The sequence below is a fragment of the Montipora foliosa genome, chromosome 4 (assembly GCF_036669935.1).
Source record: "Montipora foliosa isolate CH-2021 chromosome 4, ASM3666993v2, whole genome shotgun sequence".
In the NCBI taxonomy this organism is placed as follows: domain Eukaryota; kingdom Metazoa; phylum Cnidaria; class Anthozoa; order Scleractinia; family Acroporidae; genus Montipora; species Montipora foliosa.
In genome coordinates, this window is record NC_090872.1 from 30,862,632 (window position 1) to 30,882,631 (window position 20,000).

The 20,000-nt window shown below is 38.4% G+C and overlaps 2 protein-coding genes and 1 pseudogene across 2 annotated transcripts in view; 1 reads left to right on the forward strand and 2 right to left on the reverse strand.

Moving 5' to 3' along the window:
- The window catches only part of LOC137999171 (G-protein coupled receptor 83-like), a 16,086-nt gene extending 981 nt beyond the window's left edge, over positions 1 to 15,105 (reverse strand). The window contains exons 1-2 of the mRNA XM_068845013.1: positions 15,082 to 15,105; positions 1 to 932 (exon numbers count right to left, since the gene is read on the reverse strand). The exon at positions 1 to 932 is cut by the window's left edge and continues 981 nt beyond it. Of these exons, the coding sequence (XP_068701114.1) occupies positions 1 to 913 (913 nt within the window). The 5' untranslated portion in view covers positions 914 to 932; positions 15,082 to 15,105. The remainder of the gene's footprint in view (positions 933 to 15,081) is intronic.
- LOC138001204 (uncharacterized) lies at positions 7,952 to 8,929 on the forward strand. Its single transcript, XM_068847857.1, has one exon. The coding sequence runs from the start codon at positions 7,952 to 7,954 to the stop codon at positions 8,927 to 8,929; it is 978 nt and encodes a 325-aa protein (XP_068703958.1).
- On the reverse strand, positions 9,008 to 10,648 carry LOC137999170 (uncharacterized; annotated as a pseudogene).
- Positions 15,106 to 20,000: the final 4,895 nt, after the last annotated feature.

Below are 20,000 nucleotides of genomic sequence, written 5' to 3' on the forward strand. Positions count from 1 at the left end.
TTGTTCTGCGGATTTTACTCACCATATTTTTCAAGGCTAGGTTCATGTTGCTACTCAGTCCAAGGTAGAGCCACGGGTTGATAGCGCTGTTTGCGTGGGCACACCAGTAGACTAAATACATAATATTCCTAGATGGTTGAATCTTGAATGCGACGAGTAGGTCGTAAACCTGCGAAGGGAGCCAACAGGCAGCGAATGTAACAACAATCACAATAAGCATTCGAACGACTCTTCTCTTGATTAATTCCTGGTGTTGTTGACTTTCAGTAGTATGAAAACCAGGCGTTTGGTGAAACCAAACTTTGTAAGCCACTATTGCATACAGGACGGAAATGATGACCAGCGGAATAAAGTAAATGATGGTGAAGAGATACAAGAAATAAAACCGTTTCAAAGTTTCTCGAAGATCCTGTCCAAAAACTTCAAAGTCATATACGCACCATTTGTCATCAACCAGATCAAAGAACATACATGTGATGGACACCAAAACCAATGCCATGAACCAGATCAGGGGGGTGATGACTTTTGCCTTTCTGAACCAAAGGGTGTGGCGATTCCAAGGTTGGAGAACGGCGTAGTAACGATCAATTGCCATGATGATCAGACAAAGAATGGATGCCGCAAGATTGATAGAACCTATGTAGAAAAATCCCCTGCATGTGATTTCTCCAAGCATTCCAGTCATCAGCCACCCACCTTTGCTATACAACTGAGCAATGGACCAAGGCATCATGAACAACGTCACCAGTAAGTCCGCCACCGCCATGTTCACAAACATGAAACTATTAAGTGATCGTACTTCTGGTCTTTTCCATACGATGGAGATGAGAACGGTGTTGCCCACCGCAGATATAAGAATCGTTATGCCGTATAACACTGTAAACACGACATTTCCGATGTCAGCACCTTCCATTTTTCAGTGTGGAATATATCTGTTCATGGAACATTACACATAAATCAGTAATTAAAATCGCTCGCTAAGGGTGCGTTCGATTGATCGTGTTCCGGAATTGGAATACATGGAATATAATTTAGAAATCCTTCGTTTTTAAGCTGAAGACTCACGTTATTGAATTGTCGAACACCTGCTAAAATGCTGTTTTAAAATTATCTTAATTAATAGGGATAGGTCACGCAATTTTAGGCAATTTCAGCACTGATGGAATGGTCATAGAATTAACTAAAATATCAAAATAACTGTTCAAAACTATAGAAGCACTCTAACAAAACATAGGGAAGCCACGAAGGGACATGCAGGGATGGACAAAACTGGAGAGGATTGAAATGGATTGAATTTGGGTAAATTTGAAAAATGTCGGCCCACCTTTTTTTCAAATTTATATCAGTCTATATCAAAATGTCATTTACACAGCTGTAAAATAATTCTCAGTTGTTATGTGGCCCTGGTTTTGCAAAAATTATATCATAATTAACAAGAACTCATAATTAACAAAACTGATAATTAACAAAATTAAACAAAATTACTTAAAATAGCGTGACCTAGCCCCTTTAATTATCCTTGTTGCTTGAACACGCCGGACATCTATTTTTTTTAAGTCGTTACTCCATGTGTTCTTATTCCGGATTAGGGTCAATCCGCGAACGTACCCGTAATTTCAAAGGCTGAGTGGAGGCGGGAAACACTTACAGTTCGTTGCCAAGAAAGTCTCATGCAGAATGTGTGGGTGGTAATTGTTTGCTGGGCGAAGTTTAAAAATCGCTGCTTAAACGTTTGAACCAATAACTCCCGACAATTCTTTTTTCTGTGATCATAGCTTTCCCATCGTTCGCACTCTCCCTACTCAGTGATGCATTTGTAGGTTAAATGAAAACAACCGGAGGAAAAGTTTATTCTTTCATAATTTCAGAACAGGAACGAGAAAATAGAGGCTAAAAACTCAAGGGAAATAAGTATAGAGGCAGTGCTATAAATGTCCTTTTAAAGTGCTATTTTAGTCGGGGGGTGGGGGCGGTGGCGGGGGATGGGGGTGACAACTTTAACAAGGCTGGGGGCCCGTTTCTTGAAAGTCCCGAAAACGTTTCGGGCCCGAAAAGCCATTTGTGAAACTGCCAACCGCTTGTTTTGGAAAGCAGATCTTTTAGCGTGTTTTCAAGGTAACGAAAAGAGAAATGACTGCGAGGTTTGACGGCTTAAATCCTCTCCGTTCTTGAGACACAAACTGAATTGTGACACCCGAAAAATGCCGGTAAAGTTTCGGGGACTTTCGAGAAACGGGCCCCTGTTTCGGGAGAACAACATAATTCTTCCGGGAATTTGGAGATTTCATAGGGAATCCGGGGACTCTGGAAATTTTATGGAAAGCATGATATATTTCAGGTGCATGACAGAAAAAAGTCGAAACATTTACCACAGTATTTATTTCGGTACGGAAGTAGTCCTGTTGCGGGAATCCCTCTTACCCCGCCCTGAAAATGGGCTTGGAACCCAGGCGGGAAAAGAGAGAGTCCTGAATTACTTGCAGGCGCATGCTCGGAATGACACCATTTTTTCCCCCAAAACTGGGGGAAAAAACCACATTTGGAAAAAGATTCCGTATTTGGGCATAGTTTATTCCGAGTGCTTTTACACTGGATTTATGGGGAAAATGTGAAAGGAATTTATAACGCCAAGTTTGTGGAGGCAATTGATTTCGCCTTTAAGAAATGCCACTTTACCTTTGTGCCTAAGGCGGAACAACTGCAAGCTATTCATGCAGTCGTTACCAGTAATGATGGTTTTGTTAAACCTGCAACAGGATTTGGCAAGTCTGTTTGCTACATGGTTGTTCCTTTAATATGTCTGCGATTTTCTTCGATCCGAGTCCGATGTTAATTGTAAACCATCCTTCTTATCGTGAGTCCCAATCGTGGAAGATCACATGGATGACATACGAAAGTATGGAATTTCTTTCCTGAAACCCAACTGAACAGCTGCATGATGTTGGTGCAGAAAAATATCAAATTTTGATTTAATTGCTCTCCCGAGACTCATTGAAACTTACAAATATACTGTAGGTCGTGGATTTGAATCGCTCAACGAAGACTAATAAATCTCCTGCTGGAACTCTTGTTTATTGTTCATTATTTATTGTTCATTACGTCTGTCGATCTACTGTAGTTATGTGATAATTGCACTGATCCAGTGAACATAAATTGGTGTTGCACAGTAATTATTGAAACTGTGATTGTTTCAGGAGTTTCGGCCTACCAATTTTTTTCAAAATCGGGGACAAATTGTTTGGATACCCAATCATGATAAAACAGCCAGGTAAAAAATGTTGTAAATACTCTCAGTTTTATCAGGAATAATACACAAACACCGGTGACAAACAGAGTTTTTTTTTTTTTTTGAGTAATTAGAGTAGAGTAATTTACTCAGACCATTAATTTTTCCTTAGAATAATTTTTCAAAGCACTCGTCGCATTAAATCTTTCTTTCCTTACAAGCCGTTGCCGTGGCCAAATGGCTATGTAGAGCTGCCTGTTGAGACTGCAATGATTTTTATATCGGAAAAACTAAAAGACGATTGCATGACAGAAAAACTGAGCATTATTATTCCTGATAAAGTTTCATAAAAAGTTAAACGAAATTGAATGACAACCTGCACTATTTGTTTCTTTACATACCAGTTTGTGTTGATAACGCAATGATGAAGCAATAATCTTCCTATTAAATTTATACATATTTATGCATAGTCAAACATTGATTATTCGGACGTTGTCGCGATTTTTTATTTCCGGTGAAAATTTGTTCGTGAATATTTATTAATAAGGATGAAAAATGCCACTTGAGAGCGTGTGTCACCTTGCTCTGCGAGTAATACAGGACAATACTTTTTCCGCCTGGGTTCCAGGCCCATTTTCAGGGCGGGATAAGAGGGAGTCCCGGAACAGGACTAATACGAAAGAGGAACGAGAAGTTAAAAATTAAGCTAAGATTTTCTCAAAATTACCTATAAATAATATCTGCACGCTATATTTTGCAACTTTTGACACTTAAGAGCTACAAAGACGCAACAATGTCAGCCCACGATGGTTTTAGGCCAATCAGAAACTGCTTTCATTGCAAACGCGAGCATTACTTGACGAGCACACAGTTGGGGTCCGATCGAATTGTCAATCCTTACGGATTTTGAATCTACACAAAGCGCAAATTATTAAGGTGATTCCTCAGAAAAAAAAAAAAAAAAAGTTGTCGAACGATGTCCTTGAAACTTTCTCTGAATGTTCCCTACTAATCCCTGTTTTGAGAACTGCAATAAAAAAGATATGACATCGTACCCCATTGATTTTATATTCCTGTACTGATACTAATCACGAGCGTTATTTTATCGGCTCAGGGTACATTTTGCGGTACCTAAACGGGAGGGTTTTTAAAGTAACACTTGAAAAAACACCTGATATGTAGAACGTCTGGAGCATATAGGAACACTGTCTTGTACAGTTTATGGAAAAACCACTCAACTTAAAACGACGTCGACTCAAAACGTTCTCGAGTCGTTGTTTTCAAGATCATAATTTACATTCCTAGGTAAGGGGCTTTGTGTACGTGTTTAGCTCTATCTTTTTTCCTTTCCATGACATTTTTTTTTGATGTTTGTACACCAAAATTATGTAATAAAAAATATAGGTCGCCGTGCTCGTTTAAGAGTACAACACCATCGTATCTGTCTATTTCGATTACCGTAGATCGAAACAATACAATTCGCCATGTTCGCAGACTAAAGCTTCATTTACACTAGCAAGTTTTCCTTTGTAGTGTAAATGAAAAATATGACAAGTTTTCCTTGACAAGTGCACTTGACAAGTTATTTACACTAGCAAATATCGTTCTTGAGAAGTTTTTTCTTGACAAGTGTCCTTGTTCAAAAACTAGCATGCTAGTTTTTGAACAAGGCCACTTGTCGAGGAAAAACTTGTCATATTTTTCCATTTACACTGGGAAAACTTGTCAAGGTGAACTTTTCAAGGAAACCTTGCTAGTGTAAATGAGGCTTTAATTCGTGAGATTATTCGCAAAGAATTACGAGTCATGCACAACTTCTCTCACGTGTTTTATTCCGCGTTTTGAGAACTATTACAGCGTGTATGGTCAACTTACGCCATTTTTACAATGTTGAAAACTTGATCCAATTTAAAAATATTGACAAACCATATTCACAGTACCGGATGCCCAGTGCAATACTGAGGTATCACCTTAATAACAGCGGTTACACAAATAAAAGCAACGGCTAATCTCTGAATAGACTTACTGCAATGAAATCATGATTTCGGAAAGTTTTCTTTTTTTCCGGGAATAATAGCGAAAAAAATGACTTTCATATTCACAGGCTGTGCTCAAACAGCATTTGTTAGAATTGTCACCACCCGTCACCACCTGAGTGTCTAAATAATAGCATGTTTATAAGACGGGAATGTAGCTATTCATTAAGAGATGAAGCTAGAAGCAATCACAACACCAAGATTCAATACTAGATGGTTAAAAAATGCACTGGTATATCGAGGTTCATGGAATTTGTTACTTGATCATGTCAAAAACGTAGGTAGTATTGACCTCAAGAAACTTCGTTGACTAGTCATTAGAAATGATCACTTCAGGAACTTTACTTTCACTGGCTTATCGGGTTCAAGGGTTACGAATAGATTAGCTGATTTCACGTAATTTTACGTAGAAGTAAGTTTCAAATTTTAATGTTTAATTTAATTGTATTAGTTAATTAAATTAGTTCACATTTTAGAATTGTTTCCTATTAGAATGTTCTTAGGAATTATGAAATGTGTTTGGAATTGGACAAGTAATTAATCCTTATCGAGTATAAATAAAGATTCTCCTCTAATCTATTTTACTATTTTTAACTTGCAGTCTTTGGTCAATAATGCTTATCCGTTTGTTAATTTCCACGCTACTAACAATCGCAGAGAGGTCGAAATAGGGACCAGTGGCTTTTTTCTCCATAAAGATGACAGCCTAGGCGTAAATCACCCGTCATTGTATGATAGGAGTTCATCTCCTTTTAAGAATTTAGTCAAAAACTTTCCATAATCAACACTATGCAACATTCCCTATCCGAAAACTCAGTGAATGCAAAAAAGGATGGATCGATTAGAAAAATGCTGATGCCAAAATGTCTAATAATACTGAATTATAATATTATGCTTTTTCGGCAAACGTAATTAACATAGCAAATAACAATAAAATTTGTCAATGACTGACACTAGAGAACATGTAACAACTTCGAGGATAAAGATAGGAGGTTGAAGTTTGTTTAAAGGAAAACACTAGTCTCCTCATTGCTTTGTCCCGACGTTTTTCTGGGTTTAATTTCAATTGCGAAAAAACGTTTCTTAAAAACATTTAAGAAATTTTTTATAAATACAAGAAAAAACAAAAGTTCATTAAGAAAAAAGGTAACATAAAAATATGCTACAAGCTAAACAAAGAGTTTAGCACTGATGGAGTCATTCTGAATTCTTTAATCAATAGCATTTCGTAAACGAGGAATAGAACTTGAAACCCGTGTTTACAGAAAGCCAACCAACACTGTTCTACTCCTGCATTATTGAAGACCATGTTACATGACGCCTATGCCTTGTCATCTACGCCAGAAGCCTTTAATGGGGAATGTGCCAAATTGCGTTCTATATTCTCCCGACTTGATTATCCAATTAGCCTCCACCATTAATATGTTTATTCAAAATATTGTAACTAAGCCAGAAAAGAAAACCGACGATGGAAACACGATCAGAATAGTTCTTCCCTTCAAATATCAGATAGCCACTAATGCATTCCGTGGGCAATTACGTGATCTGAGCAGTAAGATTGCCGTCACTTTACAACCAGTTTTTGTGAGCAAAAAATCGCAGCAAGATCTCAAGCCGAAAGAAATTAAGTCGAGTATTGTAAGCCAGCATTGCGTTGTTTATAAATTTGCATGTGATCTGTGTGATGCAGATTATTAACACTTATTGAATGAGGTTGAGCATGTTAGCGATGATTATCAAGGCCAAAGTTTGTGTTATCTGCCGAAGCCGAAGGGTGAGGCGGATAACACAAACTGAGGCCTTGATAATTATCGCTAACATGCGAAAACCGAATTCAATAATTGTTTTATTATGCATATTCCTGAGCTGAGCTCCGCCATGACAAAACTGATCAAACTGCTGGTTAGTGTGTTAGGTGACGTCACTTCTGCATGCATAAAACTGTTGTCTGTAGATATTGCGTCAATTCTACAAATATAAAATCGATTGTTTGTAGGTATGACGTAAGAGAAACAGAGCAAGCAAGAATTAGCTGCGTGCTTATAGCCAATCAAAATCGAGCTGGTGACACCAATGTATAATAATGTCGGTTATACAGCACGACATCTTCATCAACGCATTGTTGAGCACAAGTATTCGGAAATCGGTAAACACCTTTTGGAAGCATACGGTGACAAAACTCTTTTTAATGAGGACCAATTTCGTGTTCTTAAGAAGTGCCACGGGAAATTTGACTGCCTCAGCTTGTTTACAAAATGCTATTGATTAAAGAACTGAGACCTAGCCTTACAGTGCTGTGCGCGGTACCGTGAACAGCCAGACAAGTTTTTGACATTTTAATGACATATTTTTGACATGTTTTTGACGAGTTGATACCGGCGGGAGAGATTTCGGCGGGAAACCAAATATGACTAAAGCTCTGGACTTTTAAAAGCTCACGGTTGTGAAATATATACTGAAATATTGATCAAGAGTTCTACAATGTTACACACTCGAATTCATAGTGCTTGTAAGTTTTTATTTTCTAAAATATTTGAACTCGTGTTTGCTTGACGATCCGTTTTTTTTACGACCTGACACCTGTCTCGCAAATGAAATTATATTTTTATTCTATTTCACCGTAGCTGATGTTCAACTTAGACTGAATAGGTATGGTGGAAGCTTTGATAATGGAAGAGCCCTACCTGCAATGTACAGAGAACGAGTGTTGGACCTTTATCATGATGGATTTGGCAACCGTCAAATCTCACGGGAAATTCGTTCGAGCCCCGGTTTTGTACAGAAAGTAATAGACCGTTACAACGAACAAAATACATCCCTCAGAGGCATTAGAGTTGCCTTTCCTAGTCCCAAAATCGATGAACAAGTCATGGAGTATATAGAGGTACAAAAACTAATGAAACCGAGCACTTACTCGACCGAATTACAACAGAGGCTTCTACTTGATGGAGTGATTCATCCTGCCAATCTACCGAGCGTATCACAGATCAACAAGGCCATTCGCAAAGACCTTGTAATGACGAGAAAGAAACTTACGACTATTCCACTCGAATCTACAACCCCTGAAGCAACAGCAGCTATTGATGATTTTCTTACTGAAATAGCTAACATCAACCGAACGACCTTGCATTTCTTTGACGAATCCAGCGTAATGAAAACTACAGGTAACAGAAAATACGGGACCGCGCCACTAGGACAGGGTGCTTTCGAAATTCAGCGCTACGCGTTTAATGCAAATTTTACTATAAATCTTTTGCATACACTTTCCGGTGTTGACTTTTACAATATACTAGACGGTCCATCTAATGGATTTGAACTGCTAAACGTATTTGACGAAGTTCTTCAAGAGCATCGACCTGACGGGAGTGCAGTGCTTGAGCGGGGAGACTGCGTGGTCATGGATAATTGTGGCTTCCACCAGGGTCAGCGCATTGAACCAGTGCTCAGGGACATGTTAGCCGATTGCGGTGTAAGACTATTATTTCAGCCACCTTACTCACCACATTTCAACACCTGTAAATATTGCTTCAACGAGATAAAGGCATTTTTACGTCGCCACCAAATGCTAGCTGTCAATGAAACCAAAATCGCAATAGCGCAGGCGATGCTCAACATTACTGCCAATAGCTCGTATGCATATTTCAAGCATTGTGGATACTTTTTATGAGCAACACTCTTTTTTACCTTTTTGGAAACCAGATCAGAAAAGTCAACTAAGAAAAATGTAACATGATATCTCTGAACACAAAGTTTGCTGTTTGTTGACATTGTTCAGTCTGCAAAATACATATCACAGACGTACTAACGCAAGAGGTACAACTACAAGAGCGGAATATAAACGAAGCTTTGTTTAACTAATAACTACATAAGTAAAACATTTCCAGAAAAATTAACAAATGAACGAGAATCAGAAATTCGCAACGCTATGAAGCCGAGTTATTTGTTATTTAACCTTGATAAATATTCCCCACGTTGAAATAAATCAGTGTGCAGAAACTGTTGAGTTCACTTTAGTTTACATTAATTTTACTCGCGAAAAACACAATATCACAAGAAGAGGACAAAAGATGCTTTCTATCCTGTGAGAGTAGTGACACGCTCCATTTATAAATAGATTTTACATTTGAGTTCTCGTATTGATCTATAATCATCGGAAGTCTCCAGTCTTCCAGGAGTACCCAACGGATCCGCTCCTCAGGCTAAGAATTTGCTGGCTGGTTACTAAATAATGGATGAGAAACTCTAGCTGGGAATTGTGCCGAAACGTTTTTCTTGCTGTGGTCGACCCTTTGAATACCGAAGCTGGCTAGAAAAAAACAATTCACTTCCCTTCTGGCTTCCTGCGGCTTTTGAAATTGTGCTCTGGTTAATTTTGGCTGGAGTCACACCAGTCGGGAACCTTCTTGAGCGCTCTTTGCAAAATCATCAAATCCCTATCCAAGCGGCTCCTGTTCGCATGCGTTACTTGGTTTTGTGCCTTCAATCTAGGTCTCATGATAAAGAAAAACGAAAATTTTGCTCGCTCACGTGCGGCGGTGAAACTTTTGAAATGGGTTTCCTCTTCTTGTGCCTTGTTTTCCAGAGATCTAATTAAACTAATTTTACGCTGAAGTTGACTAATTTTCGTTTTGTGTTCGGGATGCTTTTCTATTATTTTACACACACTGATGTCCGTGCAAGGAGGTTTTGAGCACTTTACTTTTGTGTGACCACTAACTACAATGACAGTTGTTACAGAGGCGAGCTCGAATATCACTGAGCGACTGAAAATGTCTGGATTCACTGTTCAGTTTCTCCAATTCTTCTTTAGCGCTAGCAATTTGTACTTTCAAAACCCTACGATTTTCTTCCATTTCCTGTCGCTGGCAGTCCAAAGGACTTTTCTCGGCATCTTTTGGAGCTGTTGTAGTTGCGAGATGCGCGCCAGGTGTTGGTGTGAAAGACCAATTCTTCCGTTGCAGCGACTCGCATTCGTTAGAAGCTGAAGAACTCAACATTTCCACGTCCATTCGTCTCACTTTCCTCGGTGGCGGTGAATCTACTTCGCTTGCCTGAAGAAAAATCTTTCCGTAGTCCCTATCCTTGACTTCTTTTGCACTCCTTAGCATCTCACCGAAAGCAAAATCATCTGGATCTTCCGACAGATTGATCATATCGCTGTCTTCGCGGGTAAGTGCGCAAGCGGTGAACAGTTTTGCTTTATCGCCTGCATAAGCTTAGCAAAGGAGATATCCTTAATCAAAAAAGTACTAAATCTTTCCTCCCCGTACTTCACCTTCACCTGGTATGTTGCCATGCTCTTTGTAAAGGATATCACGCTGGGAGATCTTCTCCGCCCTACAAGGTTATCTGCTCTGTGATTGGCCAGTTGCCAATTACCAAGCATCAAACTCGTCAAAAATATGTCAAAGAAATGTCATAAAAACTGTCTGGGTGTTCACGATACCGCGCGCAGCACTGTAACACTCAGAGTGACTCCATCAGTGCTAAACTCTTTGTTTAGCTTGTAACATATTTTTATGTTACCTTTTTTCTTGATGAACTATTGTTTTTTCTTGTATTTATAGAATATTCACACTGTCTCTTTTTCATTTGAAAATGACGTCCGCGAACGTCGAAACGTCGTGTATTTTTTAGCCGTGTAGTTTTAACCGTTTTTACGAAATTTCTTTAATGTTTTTAAGAAAAGTTTTTTCGCAATTTTTTACAGCTAAATGTTTCAAAAAGTCACTTATTTTTAGTTTCAATCACAGATAAATCATAAAAGCAAAGTCCTACAGCCTTCGTAGAGCTCGAGCTTTTTCGATGACTGAGCGATGGGATATCTCAATTCGGCCAGGAATAATTAGGCCTGTTCCAAACATCGTGCTACTGCCACGCCGAACTCAAATGAAATTGTCATTTCGATTTAAGCACGGCAATAGCACGCCGTTTGAAACCATTAAGCGCGGCACGGCTGATTTAGGTTCGACACGACTACTTAGCACGGCAGGACTTGCCGTGCCGCCGCACGGCAGTAGCACGACTTGGTTTCAAAAGGCGTGCTACTGTTGCGCCAAACTCAATTCATAAATTAATTTAATGTTTTTGCATTATTTGCTTACTATTACTGGATGGATGGTTTGTTTTATCTTTTGAATTTGGCACGACTGTATTAGGTTTGACGTTTGAAACCGCTGCCGTGCCATCGTCGTGCCACTGCCAAGCCAAATTCATTTGAGTTCGGCACGGCAGTAGCACGACGTTTGGAACAGGCCTAAGAATCTTTACAAGGGTATGGACTCTAGATAGCCAATGAAAAAGCTAAAAATTCCCTACAAACTCGGGCTTTGGATGGTCTATTATACCGCTTCATATTATTTTATAACTGTCAATTTTCCGTTTTCCTCATATAGAGTCTGTGATGAAACGGTTCCTTTCAAAACTCCAACAGTCCACTGGTTATCGATCGTTCGGTGTTGACGATTTGCAAATGCTTATGACACAGTGAAAACAATTAAAACACCGCTTGCACACTTCAGTGAACTAAGTCGCAGGTTAACTCCAAGGCACACCTGCTTTGTTGTAACCAATACATAAAAGGCTATAATCGATTAGTCGCTATATCATGTTTATACGGTGGCCCACAACTGTCAAGGCAATAACAAATACCTCACGGCAAAACTAAAACTGTCACTGCAATATCAAATTCCGCACGGCAAAACCAAAATGCTCACAGCAAAACAAAAAACTCACGGCAAAATCAAAGAGCTCACGGCAAAACGAAAAGCTCACGGCAAAATCAAAAACTCACGGCAAAACCAAAAAGCTCACAGCAAAACAAAAAACTCACGGCAAAAACAAAAAACTTACGGCAAAACCAAAAAGCTAACGGCAAAATCAAGAACTCACGGCAAAACCAAAAAGCTCACGGCAAAACCAAAAAGCTCACGGCAAAACCAAAAACCAGAGAAAGGTAACAACTATATCGATGACATGACTAAAAAATGGTTGTCTTAAACACCAAATCCACCGCGAATACCTGAATTCTATACCGTCACTAAAACCACAAGCATACTCTTACTGCTGGTTGTAACCGGCCTACAGAAAGAATATCAGCATTTGTTGACACATTACTTCAGCCTATTTCCACATCACAAACGTCTTATCTTAAAGACTCCACAGATTTTATCAACTTCATTGAAAAGACGAAGATGGGAAAACGAACTTTCCTTGTAACGATGGACGTCACAAGTCTATATACAAATATACCGCAAGAAGAGGGAATCACTACAGTATGCAATGCGTACGAAAATTTTCACAAAAGTAACCCTCCAATTCCCACTAACTATAACAAAGAGATGCTAAGACTTATACTTTTTTTTTTTTTTTTTTTGATCGATAACTTTTTATTATGATTCACACTACTTACAACACTGGTACATCTACTTACACAACTTACAAAAATTACACAATTAACAACTACTAAAATCCATTCTATTACCATCAAACTATTTAACAATTGAATTGCGTACACACTACTTACAATACAATGCACTTACAATTACAGGTGCTACTTACAATAATACAATTGCAATACTTACTCTACAAAAACAATATGATTACTTTTTAAACTTGCAATACCAATTTATACACTGCTTACAAAAATAATACGATTACAGATGCTAATTATATTTATATCCTTACACTAAAAACAATGAGCAACAAAATAAAAGATACATGCATATTAAAAATAAATAAATAAATAACTTAATTAATTATATTGGAGTGAGGAGTACCCATTTCTTTTCAAAGAAGTTGTTTTTGTTGATCTTTTTTTCAGTTTCATATTTAATCTTTAGTTTCGATTGCAGTCCTTGAATTTTAGGAAGTGTTTGGCTTCTTCTGCAGTCCCACAAAAATAATTTTCCAATTAATATGAAATAGTTTAATAAATTTGATAAAGGGCATTGTTTTGATAAAACTCCAAATAAAACGTTTTGCGCAGAAAGATGGATTGGCTGATTCGATAGAAGGTACCAGTACGATTCGAAATTAGTCCAGAACGTTTTGGAGTGAGGGCATTCATAGAAAAGGTGATATAAATTCTCAGGTTCATCATTACAAAAAGTACATGCATCATTAATTCTAAATCCAATTTTGCATAGTTTGCTGTTAGTGTAAAGAATAGAATTAATAACTTTGTATTGCAAAGCCTTAACATATGACTCAAGTGCAACCAAATGTGGTAACGAAAAGATTTCTTTAAATTGTTGGCTTGTGAAATTAAAATCACTCTTCAATTTACGGATAATATTAGGAGGTTGAGCTTTTCTTGAGACCAGAAGCAAATAATAATCTTTTGATTTTTTGTCTTTAATATCGAAAATTTTATTTCCAATCATAAGTGATGGGGATATGGTTAATCTATCTAGGCTGATTTCTTTTAAATGAGAAGGCACAGAATGACGAAGGCCCGCCCATTGCAGAAAATTGTTTTTGACAATTTTGTTTGAAAAATAGTTATAGGAGTCCATTGTATTTAAGTTAAAAAGAAGATCGTGTATGTAAATAATTCCCGATTTAAAATAATTTTTATAGTACACTGGCTTATTGTCTATTCGAATCTCCTTATTATTCCAATCAATTATTTTCCAGTCACCTTCTGAAGCGAAAGATTCACGGAACTCCGACCACCATAACAAAAGTTCGTGGTAAAATTGAGAAGATATCATATAATCAGAAACTTCGTAATTACAATTTCGAAAAAACAGACTTCCTACGGGCTCTAATAGATGAAGTAAATACGTCTTCCACGTTGCGTTTGAATCGTTAAATAGTCGTTTTAGCCAGGCCAACCTTAAAGATTTAACCATGCTTTCCAAATCTATCATTTTTAGACCACCTCTCTCACAATCGTTTATTACAGATACGCGAGTCACTTTATCTGTACCTTTCCATAAAAACTTGAATAACAATTGATTCAGTTTATTCACAATTTCCTTTGGTGTAGGGAGTAGCGAACATACGTAAACGAATTTTGGGATCAAGAAAAATTTAATCATTGTCACTTTACCGTAAATAGAAAGGCCCCTAGAGGACCAAATATTAATAAGTTTTTTAATACTATCTTTCAAAGTAACCCTCCAATTCCCACTAACTATATCAAAGAAATGCTAAGACTTATACTTAAAGAGAACTCTTTACAATTCAACGGAAAGAACTATCTTCAAATTCACGGTACCGCTATGGGTACGAAAATGGCCGTTGCTTTCGCAAATATCTTTATGGCCGACATCGAGACAGAAATTCTTAGCACAAGCGTCATAAAGCCACTGATTTGGAAACGATACATTGACGACATTTTTTCGTTGTGGGATGTCAGCAAACAGGATACAAGCAAACTCACACCACCCTACAATAAAATTTACGGCTGAGATCTCGAACACTGAAGCCACATTTCTAGACACTGTTGTATACAAAGGCAAACGTTTTCACGGTTTCGCCGTGAGTTTTTGATTTTGCCGTGAGCTTTTCGTTTTGCCGTGAGGTTTTTGATTTCGCCGTGAGTTTTTTGTTTTGCCGTGAGCTTTATGGTTTCGCCGTGAGCATTTTGGTTTTGCCGTGCGGAATTTGATATTGCCGTGACAGTTTTAGTTTTGCCGTGAGGTATTTTTTGTTATTGCCTTGACAGTTGTGGGCCACCGTATGTTTAAAAGACGAGCAGAAACAAATTATGGTTGTCGATGTTGACTCAAGACATGATGCACAGCAAAAAGCAGCAAAGTTATATAAACGGGAGAAGAAAAGTTGAGTTCATCGTTTTATCGATACACTTACCCGAATCGGATGCCAAAGTTTTAAACAGCTCTAGATCTTTTAAAGGTAAATGCTGCGTAAAAACTGAGAAGGTTTGTATATAGGTAACTCTGAAGCAGGTGTTTGCATTTTTAATATAAAAAAATGACACATGTCATTGCTGCGCCTTTCAATAACATGCGTACTCTTAAATTCGTATGTTCGGGGGCTCCTCCAAGCTTCCGACTACTGTCGAGCGCGCATTTGTAGATTGAGCTTTGAATTTTAGAATCCGCATGTTATTGGAAGGCGCAGTAAGACATAAACAAGTAAAACGACGACGTTTCGGTGACATCGTGACACCATTTTCAAATTCAAATGCTTTACGATAAACCACTAGAAACGAGATGCTTCCGTGAAGCATACACTGGGCTGCCTGTGGTACGTGTTACAGAAAATCAGAAGGCACTGAATTGTGTGGTATTGAACTACAGCATTCCAGTCTCTGAAGAATAACAAATAAAAGAGAAGCGAGAAACATTGGCTTCTGGGCTGACATGTTGATAATTTTTAAGTTTCCTCACACCTTCTTTTCATCACAAGTTTAAGCATGCCCTCTGAGCATCTGACAGCTTTGTAATAAAAAGTTCACTGAATTTTTTCCCTGTCCGGCGGGGTTAGTATCGGGATGGTAGACCAAAACAATACACCCCTCACAAAACAGAAGCATCGGACCAAAAATACTACTAACGTTAACAAATGCGAACTCAGCAAGGTACAGATTTTGTTAGCTTGCTTTATGCAAAACAAATATTGATGCAAAAGTAAATAACTATTGATACACAGTTTTCAGAAAGAGCAGGAGGAAATTTCCGGGAAGGTCGATCGCGAATAAAATATTTACGACATGAAAACAACATTAATTTTGAACCGTTATACAGAATATAAAAAGTTACGAACGGCGACAAACATTTTGGGAGATTTTTGCTACTTTCAAATAAGTCGCAAAATCGACAGTGACATGGCCGGAATTCAGCGGACGCCGTGATTAAGTTACCGCGGCATGTTTACTCGCCAAACAGTGAAGCATGTGTGTCAAATGATGGCAAGATACCGGGGTTTTCTAAAAAAAATTTTCTGTCAAGTGTTATAAATGAGCGAAGTCAAAACAAAGATCACAATCGCCCAACTCTTTGAGGTTGATCATTTGTTTTATGCAAAGTCAAAATGTACTCTCCAAGACGCGTACGACGTTATTTATCACCAGGTAATTCCATCATTTTGGAAATAGCAGCTACTTTATTATTCATCGGCGTCACAAATTTTCACTGATTTGGGGCTCATTTTGTTGAAACTTAAGCACGCTTCCAAAAGGCCTGTGAACCCTTCCTGCTTACAGAGCAATACTAAAAAAATTCTCCCATATCACATTTCAACCTTAAGCTCGAAAATTCAATACACATGATATTATAATTCACAAAGGCAGAAAATACCACAGAATCCTTATCCAGCGAAAAATTTATTGAAACAAACCACATATTTGCTCTTAGGGGCGAAAACCTCTTTCTATTTCATTGCGTGCGTGAAGACGAGAAACTCAATCGTGTCAAATTACCATGTACTTCAGGTTTCCTGAAGAACCTTTTCCTTGAATAAAACGAGATGCTTCCGTGAGGCATACACTGAGTTGCCTGTGGTACGTGCTACAGAAAATCAGAAGGCACTGACTTGTGTGGTATTGAAATACAGCATTCCAGTCTCTGAAGAATAACAAATAAAAGAGAAGCGAGAAACATTGGCTTCTGGGCTGACATGTTGATAATTTTCAAGTTCCATCACAACTTCTTTGCACCACAAGTGTGCCCTCTGAGCATCTGACAGCTTTGTAATACTAAACTTCACTGAAGTCAAGCCCTATTCCGCGGGGTTAGTGTTAGGATGGGAGACCAAAACAATAAACCCCTCATAAAAAACAGAAGCATCTGACCGAAAATACTATTAACGCTAACAAATGTGAACTCAGCAAGGTACAGATTTTGTTAGCTTGCTTTATTCAAAACAAATATTGATGAAAAAGCAAATAACTATTGATACACAGTTTTTAGAAAGAGCAGAAGGAAGGACCAAAGGACATTTGAAGAGCGGCTATATCCTAACGGGGTTTGTTTACTCTACCTAAAAGACTGTTGATGCCCTCCCATATTTTCTTAATATTACTGAAATTTGCCTGAAAATACTTGTGGAAATACCTTTTCTTACTAATTCGCGTAAGCACTGAAATTTTATTGCGGTAGATCTTATAGGAAGCAGTTTCACCAGAACAATAAAGATTGTTTTTTACTTTTATCGATCTCCTGATTCCCTTTGTTATCCAAGGTTTTGCTAATCTCTTAGTCTTACGCTTTGAAGTTTGTTTTAAAGGAGCATGCTTATCAAGGAGGTTGTTCAGTTTATTATAAAAGGAAGAGAAAGATTTGTTAACATCAGATGTTCTCGAAACAATTCCAATCAAGTCAATTCGAGACAAGTCGCACAAAAATGTCGTCTCTGAATAATTAGAGTAGTCACGGACCAACCTTTTCTTTCTCAGATGATCATAGAACTTTTGAGGAGAATTAAGAAAACAGAATTGCGAGAAGTGGTCGGTTAGATCCGAGATTATGTTACCACTTATTATGTTATCTTCCAGATTACTAACAAAGATATTATCAATGAGTGAGTATGAGTTGTTATGTACTCTCGTTGGTTTATCGATTGTTGGAGTTAAGTTTAAGCTTTGTAAAGATAAGATAAGATTTTGGACGTATTTGCAATTATGAAAGCGAAGAAGATTTAAGTTGGTATCACCCATGAGAAAAATTTGCTTTCCAGAAGCGCTAAGTTTTTCAATTATTTCATCAAGATATTCTTGAAAACGCTCCGGGGAATTGTGTTGCCTAGAGACAACTCCGCATATTATATTGCGATTTTTTGGTAAATATACCTCAATCCAAAGAGCCTGAAAAGCTTCATTAGAACATTTTTCAACAACTGTGTATTGAGTTCCTCGTCAATATACATGCCAACACCTCCAGCCGAAAGAGGTGTCGACAAGAAAAAATGAGGGGACAGAGAGGGAGGCTCACGGCGTTGGTCGGGATATGTTATGTCCACGAAAGTTATTTTTAGACGAACGGAAGTCTTTGTTCTAGGGGAAGTCTGTCTTCCGAGACGTCCGCATGCAGTCTTGCTTCGCTCTCAGGTTCTTAGTGAAAAGAGAAAATGATGGCGCACGTGGAAGGCTGATGAATATATATTTTCTTTCAAACATCGGACCAAGGTTGGCCTGCATGCGGACGTCTCGGAAGACTTCCGCTCGTCTAAATATAACTTTCGTGGACATGACATATCCCAAGGGCTGGACCGGGAGCCTCCTTCTCTGTCCCCTCATTTTCTCTTGGTGTCGACACAGATTCAAAGTTGTAATTAGGAATAGCAGGATTAAAGTCCAAATTTGCATACTCGTTTTTTATCCTAGTTTCTGTAACACCTATGATATTAAGGCGGAAATCAAGCTCTTCCAATAAGTGAGTTTGGAAGTTTTCTAAATTACGCCTCAGGCTTCGGGTATTGGTATGAAAAAGTGAGAATTTTGGAAAGGACGAAGATTGCATGTGCTCTTTTAGCTGAAAAAAGCTATGTGGAGAATAATACTTACAACTGATTGCGGGAGAAAGGGTGTAAAAATCAGAGTTCTTTTCTACTATAAACCATTTAAGGTAAATAAATCTAAATCTTTGAAGCTTGGTAGACAATCAAGGTATTTTTTTGTAGGAAGGTTGTTAGACCATTGTTGAACTGGCCATGCGAAGATATAACATCGTAGGAATAATAAGGAAGCTCTCGAAAGAGAGCTTTGTCTGAAGAATTAATGGTTACTTAGCTCTGGTAATCCTTAACGAGACTTGAGGTTCTCTAAATCTCTAGTGGTCTTAATCGCGATAGGCCGAGAACCTTCGTTTTCCCTCAGCCAAATGGTGGAATTTTTGGCCCAACAATATGCGTAGCCAAACCTCTCCTTGAATTTTCTTGCATCGGACATCAATTACTGAAGCCGCGGAGAAAGATGATCAAAAATACCAACACTTTCCATAGAATCCTGGTCCCGGAGACCGATGCTTGAAGGAATGATTTTAGTTACCTCCCTTCGAAGCGCCATGACTTGATCACGGGCAAGACGTCTGGTAAACTTACAAACTATCGGCTTAGGTCGCCCATCGGCGCCCGCAGCGTGGCGCGGTGTAACTCCGTGAGCTATGTCAATATCATAGGTCTTGATGTCCATTCCAATGGCACTAAAAATTTTTAAACAGAGTTGTGATGTGTCATAGGCACTTTCACGTTGTTTGAGCTCGGGAACACCAACCAGCTTCACATTATATGAGTAACTGTACTCCTGAGCAAGATCGATGGCCGATGAAAGTTCATTAACTTTGGTCAATAAATCGCTCAATGTTTTCTCAATAGCGTTCAATTTGTCCCCAACTTGTTTTGGAAATTTCGCTAAGTCATCATACTCCTTGCTAAGATATTCAAGAGACTTCATTTGATCAGCAGCTTCACTCGAACTTTCAACATGGCCGTCATCTCCCCTCGTCTTGAAAAGATCTTGCAATTGCTTCAACTCATTAAAGACGTCTTCAACTCTTTTCTTTAGCTTTTCATTCTCTGCTTTCAAAGACTGGACCGTTTCTTTAACCATTCTACTGTCGAAAGCTGTTTAGTGGTAAAATTAGACAAATAACTATGGAGCTCTCTCGCACACGTCTGCACTCTGCGCGGTCTGCGCGGTCTCTGTGTTCGTTCTCTGTCTTTGTTAAACCCATAAGTTACCAGCGAATTTTCCATTTGGTTTTAGTGTTCTACATAACAGCACACTTGGTAAAATATTTGAAATACAGCTCACTTTGATTTCGGCTCGA

Bases quoted from the DNA above. Each gene is read 5' to 3' on its own strand.
- LOC138001204 (XM_068847857.1), top strand. From the start codon at position 7,952: ATGTACAGAGAACGAGTGTTGGACCTTTATCATGATGGATTTGGCAAC.